This window comes from Tachysurus fulvidraco, chromosome 22 (genome assembly GCF_022655615.1).
Source record: "Tachysurus fulvidraco isolate hzauxx_2018 chromosome 22, HZAU_PFXX_2.0, whole genome shotgun sequence".
In the NCBI taxonomy this organism is placed as follows: Eukaryota; Metazoa; Chordata; class Actinopteri; order Siluriformes; family Bagridae; genus Tachysurus; species Tachysurus fulvidraco.
Genome location: NC_062539.1, coordinates 1,533,589 through 1,541,088, shown reverse-complemented (window position 1 = coordinate 1,541,088; position 7,500 = coordinate 1,533,589). Strand labels below are relative to the sequence as shown.

The following is a 7,500-nucleotide window of genomic DNA, read 5'->3' as shown; positions in this document are numbered from 1 at the left end:
GTGTATCTGTCTGTGTGTGTTTGTGTCTGTGTGTATGTGTGTCTGTGTCTGTGTGTAGGTTTCTGTGTGTGTCTGTGTATCTGTGTGTGTGTGTGTGTGTGTGTGTGTGTGTGTGTGTGTGTGAGTGTGTGTGTGTGTATGTGTGTCTGTGTGTAGGTTTCTGTGTGTCTGTGTATCTGTGTGTGTGTCTGTGTATCTGTGTATCTGTCTGTGTGTATGTGTGTCTGTGTATCTGTCTGTGTGTGTATGTGTCTGTGTGTAGGTTTCTGTGTGTGTCTGTGTGTTTGTGTATGTGTGTGTGTGTATGTTTCTGTGTTTGTGTCTGTGTGTTTGTCTGTGTGTATGTTTCTGTGTGTGTGTCTGTGTATGTGTGTGTGTGTCTGTGTGTATGTCTGTGTGTAGGTTTCTGTGTGTGTCTGTGTATCTGTGTGTGTGTCTGTGTGGATCTGTTTGTTTGTGTGTCTGAGTGTAACATCCTATGCTAAGGTAAACTAGCTTTACACTCCTGAGGTAAATTTAACTAGCAATAACATCCTGAGGTAAATTTAACTAGCAATAACATCCTGAGGTAAATTTAACTAGCAATAACATCCTGAGGTAAATTTAACTAGCAATAACATCCTGAGGTAAATTTTTACTAGCAATAACATCCTGAGATAAATTTAACTAACAATATCCTGAGGTAAATTTAACTAGCAATAACATCCTGAGGTAAATTTAACTAGCAATAACATCCTGAGGTAAATTTAGTGATCGTGTAGCATGTAGACATTCCTCATGAACCCAATGTCTTGTTACTGACCTGATCGATGCTGTAGTCACCACTTTGGGAAGGTTGATGGTGATTTTTCCTCCGTTGTTCTCGTCGGTTTTGAACAGCACCGGTTTGGTTCTGAGGACATCTGGAGCGGTACGGATAGAGACCTGCTGCTGCAGTCCTCCGGCGCTGTTCCCTCGACTCATTAACACGAACGAGTAATTAGTGTCGGGCTTCAGGCCTGTGATCAGTTTCCTCTTCATGTTGCTCTGAACCTCCACGCTCTGCTGATTATACAGAATCTAAAAAAAAAAGTAATAATTATATATTGTGTAAAAAAAAGGACAAAAATTCGACTAGTGCATTCTGTGACGTGCAGCTGCACTACTGTCAGAGCTGCTCTTAAAGGAAATGAATCAACTCCTTCTAAAGTATCAGACGCATCACAGGTGGCTTTCCGACTCACTTTGCGACGTAACCCTCAGAGCTACAGTACAGAACAGACCTAAAGAAGCCTTAAGTAAAAAAAAACATTAATAACAGACAGTCACTAGACATGATGGAGGAGGATTTTTCTGCGCTAATGGGATTAGCGTAATGGACAGAGCAGTGATGAAGACTTGCAGTCTCTCCAAATGCATGCTAACCCTGACGGAAACACTTCCCAGATGTTTCTCGCTGGAGCGATGCCGCGGCTTGCGGATTCCTTCAAACTCGAGTCAATTTGCAGAAAGAGCGCTTAAAAGCCTCAGAGGTTTAGCGTTTACCAACTAATTACCTTGATTAGTGAATCAGAGATGGAGTTTCCTATACAGGCTTTTAGTATTATATTTTTTTTTTCCCCATCTCTTTTAAGTCGGTCCATAAACGGACACATTAGAAACACTGCAAAGTAATCTCTTAAGTCTAAAGTGCAAAATTCGCATAATTTTCCACTTTAATTTAATCACCTGAGGCGCCCTTAGGCTCCACCTCCTAAAGAAAACATTCTGACCGACGTTAGCTTTTGACTCGTTTGTAGCACGAGTACAAAAAGAAAAAGAAAACACTTCGGAACTTCGTTATATCGTTATAACACGATTTACAAACTTTACGCACCTTAAAAAGCCCTTGAGGTTTGAAGTTCTCCGGGAGCTCCCAGGTCAGAAGGACGGACGTCTTCATCACAGATTTGACGCCAAAACTTGTTGCGAAAGCTAGTAGAATAAAAAAAGAAGACGTTTACAGCATTTAGCAGATGCCTTACATTTTATCTCATTTTTTATACAACTGAGCGTTAAGGGCCTTGCACAGGGACCCAGCAGTGGCAGCTTGGTGGACGTAGGAATCGAACTCACAACCTTCCGATTGGTAGCCCAACACCTTAACCAGTAGGCTACCACATCCCAAATAGGAACACGAGCTAATTAAATAAAAACTAGCTAAATTCATATAAAAATGTTCTTTTTCAATAGCTTGAACTACTTTGAAGTTTATACTTTATGTTTATGGAATGAGATGATTCTGTAGAATACTGTATATGCAAATGGTTCAGATTAAATGCGTGAAGCTCTGGAGTTATACAGAGTTGCGTATTTGGCGAGATTTGAATGGATTCTTATGGTGAGCACTAACCTGGTGACGTGGCCATGGTCCTGCTCTGGATGCTGGGGCTCATGGGTCCACCCCCCTTGCTGTTGAAAGCCTGGATGCGGATGTCGTAGGTGGTGTCAGGTCGGAGGTCATGAAGCATCATGTTCGTGTCTGACGTTCGATTGGTGCTGTTCTGCTGGCTGTTGATGTCTCTGTAAACAACGATGTAGTGAGTAATGCGTCCATTCCGTTCAGCGGGGGCCGGCGGCGCCCATGTAAGCCTCGTGGTTGTGGTGGTCAGTCCCACTACGCTCAGGTTCAGCGGAAATCCGCTAGGCGCTTCCTCCTGCGTACTGATGTTCTTAACATACTCTTCTCCGGTGCCTGCACGGTTCTTGGCACTCAAGTGGAAGCTGTAGGTGGCGCCCTTGAAGAGACCCGTCGCTGTGTAGTGGTCGTCTTTGCTCCCAAAGTTATGCACCGTGAACAATTCCTCGTCCAAGCGCTTGTAGCGTAGCCGATAGCCAATCAGCTCGCCCGGCATGTCCTTCGGAGGCTGCCATTGCATGAGGGCCGTGTCGCCCACCGTGATGCTGATGAGCATGGTGGGCCTGCCAGGAACTGTAAGCAATCGAAACGGTGGAGAAGAAGAAGAAGTAGAAGAAATATGACTGAAGAGAAGAACGTTATTGGTCCAAAATGTGATCACTTTAAACATTAAAACATTAAAATACATGTCAGTTTTCAGAGAAACGTAACTGAATTAGAGCTTCAGTCCCTTTCTCGAGTCCTTAAGTGTCACTGCTCTTCACTACAGCTAGGTTTTTATGCTAATGCTAAAGCTTTTCCAGTAACTGTTGCTTTGGAGGAAGCTAACCTTTCCATGACGCCTGAAGGGTTTCCGACTCTGGTCTTTATCTCGTGTCCCAGTGTTTCACAGATAGTTCATCTGACTCAATTTAAGCCCATTTTAATCCTGTTTAATACTTTATTGCTTTATCGCTATCTGTCCCGAGGTCGGCATAAAATTACGAAGCGAACGCTCCGATTGCGGTTCCTCTGAGCACTGTGGAGAAAAGTGAGGAAGAAACAACTGCTAAAGAGACAGTAATTAAGACCTAACTGCTGCACCGGACCAACCGAGGGATTGAGGGATTAAGATATTTAACGCTGTAAGACGGGATCGAGTCGAACACCTCACACGTCTTCTGTTTGTTCACCTGGGATCAAGACGCATGCTGCTACTTCTTTCAAAGTGGTTTGGAGTTTGTCAAGTCACACTTCACAGACTAGCCTGAGATCATCACAGACTAATCACGCTATCCATATCCTGCCTGAACGCTCTGCTAACAGCCACTTACTTCGATAATTATTAGCCATATTAAATATATCTTTAGCAGCTGAGAAAACGGTGGGTTCCTGTCTGGTTTTAATGCCGCGTTCCGGCTCCATTTACAGCCTTAATATTTCAGTCTGACGTCATGTAATACCACTTTAATACCACTCTTTGTTTAATTGCTAATCAAAGACCATTTGAGTTCCATTCGGCCGCGCGTCTCACTTGTTTTTTTATGAGTACTTGAAAATGTTTTAGACTTTTTTTTTTTTCGCTCCACTTTTTTCCAGACACGCACCATTTCAGAGCCTGGACGTCTGACTTCGTCGAAGGTCATTTTAATAGTTTTATTAGACTTTATTAGAATCTCCATTAGCTGTTGCATAGACTGATGCTAATCTTCCTTGAGCTCCCTGAAGAGATTCAGACTCGGGTTTCGATTTAGAGGCCTACTGTTTCAGAGACAGCGAGTCTGACTTCATTTAAGGCCGATTTAATCACATTTAGCGCTTTATTACTATCCTTCCTGGGGTCCATATATAAAATTAAGACCTCACTGTATCTCGACAGGCTCGCTGGGGACCGCAAGGTGGAACAAGAGAGGAGTTTACAAGAGTAATGTGTTGAGAAGTTCAAGTAGATGAATTTGATTTCCTCTCCAAATCTCATTGGCTGTTTCTCATCGTCGCTTCGAAAACGGCCCATCGGTCGAATGCCCTCTAATCTCTAACGTCGATTATGTCGATTAGCACTAAACAGAGTACATTGTGTGAAACAATTTATTAATTTGTTTGTGTCTATTATTAAAGGTGGGGTCTCCGATATTTGAGAAATGCTACTGTGTAGGGCCACCAAACAAAACCAAAACAAAACTAATGTGTAGCCAATGAGCAGTAAGGGGCGGGGCTTGTCAATATGAGAGTATGAGAGGAGAGTGTTCAGTGCGCATGTGTGACATTAGAGAAAGCGGTTCAATAACTCCTGAGCTAAACGCTGTTACTACACAAATAACACCTCTTTTCTATTGTAGTAATGTAGAAAGGCAGCTACAACCGCATTTTGTGTAGTAACAGCGTTTAGCTCAGGAGTTATCGACTCGGGAAACTCCGACCTGTGAATATGTGGCCAACTTCCTGCTCCTTCAGTTCTCTCCAGCGCTGGAAAGCTGATCCTATATTAACACGTCCTACTTCTTGTCCTTATCGTAAGTCTTTCTTCTCTTTCTTTCTTTGTTTTTATCCTCCATGTCGATGTTAAAACCGCTTTCTGCTAACGTCACACACGCGCACTGAACACTCTCTCCGCCCATATCGACAAGCCCGCCCCTTACTGCTCATTGGCTACACGTTTATTTTGTTTTTGTTTTGTTTGTCGGCCCGACTTGGTTTTCTGAAGCATTTCTCAAACAACGTAGACCGCACCTTTAATGCAAACTGGATTGCGTCATTTTGACTGTTTTGCAGAACCGAACCTTCTCCTGGTGAGGTTTAATCCTGGATAGTGTAATTGCTAGGAACCAGGTGAAGAACATCATTTATCAACCGTTCCACTGCACGGAGCACTGAGCTAACAGCACGTACCTGCTTTTAAATATATTTAGAATCTAATTTCAGGTAAGTTACGTAGAAGCATCTGACGTGAAGATCTCTTTGGTTCCTCTTGACTTCATGACTTTAAGACTATTTTCATTCAGATTCACGGCGAGACCGACTGTTCTGGTGTTCTTTTTTTTAAAATTATTTTGGAGAGTCATCTTACACTTTTTGGTGTATGGAGTTTTGGTTTATTTGGTTGTTTTTCCTGAGGCCTGCTGTTACAGAGATTTTATCTAAGAACACACACAGGGTTTATCAGCATGACTCATGGTTCTGAGACTTCATTTCTTCCAACGTTCCAGACCTTTATCCAAGCTTTACTCTGAGACATTCTGCCGTTTCAGAGGCTGCGGTCAGTCTGACGTCAATTAAGATCTTTATTCTATTCTTTATTCTATTATTTGGGGATTGATTGTTTTATTGTGTTGTCAGGACCTGAAGCGAAAGCCGTTCTCGTAACTTTACATCATGACGTTCGGTCGGGAAAAAGTTCCTCTGATCTCTGAGTCCAATATCAGCAACGGAAATCACATTTATACAACAGTTTTTTTTATTTATTATAGAGAAAGTTTTCATCATTATTTTTTTATATATCAGATAAGACTTTTTTTTAAATAATTTGTATTTTGAGTTGTTTTTTATGAGCTTTAAATAATTATAAATATATAATAAATGAACAATCAATTAATAATAATAGTAATAATAATAATAAATAAAAAGTATACATTAATAATTCCTTAATTAGTTCAGTTTAATTTTACAAAAATTTCACAATAAATTCTGTAGGTAACTCATAATTTCAAGTATTCAAATTTTTTTTTAGAAGTTTACATAATAATACAATTATTATTATTATTATTATTATTATTATTATTATTATTATTAGTTTAAAATCCGATTCTTCTTCTCATACCTGCTCCTGTGGTTTTGATGACCTTGGCTTTGCTCCTTGCTCCGTCTCCTCTGGTGGTGTACGCTGCTACCGTGACCGAGTACGATGTCTCGGAGATCAGACCAGAGATGACGGCTTCCTGTTAAACAAACAGCGCTTGAGCCCCGAATAACCCGACACCCTGACAGCCTTCGATACACACTTTACACACTTTACACACACAAACCACACATCCCCTTTTGGACACACACTCCAATTTAAAACCATCAGACTTTCTGGACCGCCCCGGTGGAGCTGGACACTCTGATGGCTCTAAAGGCGTCGAGAACACAAATTTTCACCAGGGGAAGAACTTTTTTTCTCCAAACCACACAACCATCAACCAGAAGAACCGGACGTTTGTGTCAGTGTTCTGTCAGAGACGCTTTCTTTAAGAGGACACAAAAACATGAACTGCTGTGTGTTTGTGTCTAACAGCTGATTCATATTCTATAATAATAATAATAATAATAATAATAATTCATTCATTCATTTCCTACCACTTATCCGAACTTCTCGGGTCACGGGGAGCCTGTGCCTATCTCAGGCGTCATCGGGCATCGAGGCAGGATACACCCTGGACGGAGTGCCAACCCATCACAGGACACACACACACTCTCATTCACACACACTCACACACTACGGACAATTTTCCAGAGATGCCAATCAACCTACCATGCATGTCTTTGGACCGGGGGAGGAAACCGGAGTACCCGGAGGAAACCCCCACGAGGCACGGGGAGAACATGCACCCTGGAGGTGTGAGGCGAACGTGCTAACCACTAAGCCACCGTGCCCCCTAATAATAATAATAATAATAATAATAATAATTCCAGAATGTTCTGAATATTTTTGCATTGATGAGTTTAAGTTTCGTTTAAGACGCGTTTGAATTTCCGAATGGGGAAACAAATGGAAATGTCCTCGTAAAGAAAGACAAGACCAGACTCGCTCCGTCCTCCTCATGAGGGCGGAGTTTGACGGACGTGTCTGTAACGACCAAGTTAATCACAGCGTGACAGAACAATGACACACACGACGTGGAACCGGACGAACGCTGGAACAAAAGCAGCTCAGTGGAGAACAAACAGATTGCACGCAAGCGGCAGCATGAACGCAAACACACACACACACACACACACACACACACACACACACACACAAATAAGAGCTGGAGGTAAAGCACTGGGAACAGAACACACCTGCCTCGTGTTTCTTCAGAACGTCTCTGAACACATTTAATGAGAGCTGGCGAACAACAGGAGAAAAGGACACGTGGCTTTCTGCTCTGTTTGACTTTCAACACTGA

General features: G+C 42.2%; 1 protein-coding gene across 22 annotated transcripts in view; it reads right to left on the bottom strand.

The window, feature by feature from the left end:
* Nucleotides 1-7,500, bottom strand: part of ptprfb (protein tyrosine phosphatase receptor type Fb) — a 155,898-nt gene that overhangs the window by 32,689 nt on the left and 115,709 nt on the right. For all 22 annotated transcript variants that reach the window (XM_047806536.1, XM_047806537.1, XM_047806535.1 and 19 more), the window contains 4 exons: nucleotides 6,174-6,291; nucleotides 2,372-2,950; nucleotides 1,856-1,953; nucleotides 803-1,059 (listed from right to left, as the gene is read on the bottom strand). In XM_047806536.1, coding sequence (XP_047662492.1) covers nucleotides 803-1,059; nucleotides 1,856-1,953; nucleotides 2,372-2,950; nucleotides 6,174-6,291 — 1,052 coding nt within the window. The remainder of the gene's footprint in view (nucleotides 1-802; nucleotides 1,060-1,855; nucleotides 1,954-2,371; nucleotides 2,951-6,173; nucleotides 6,292-7,500) is intronic.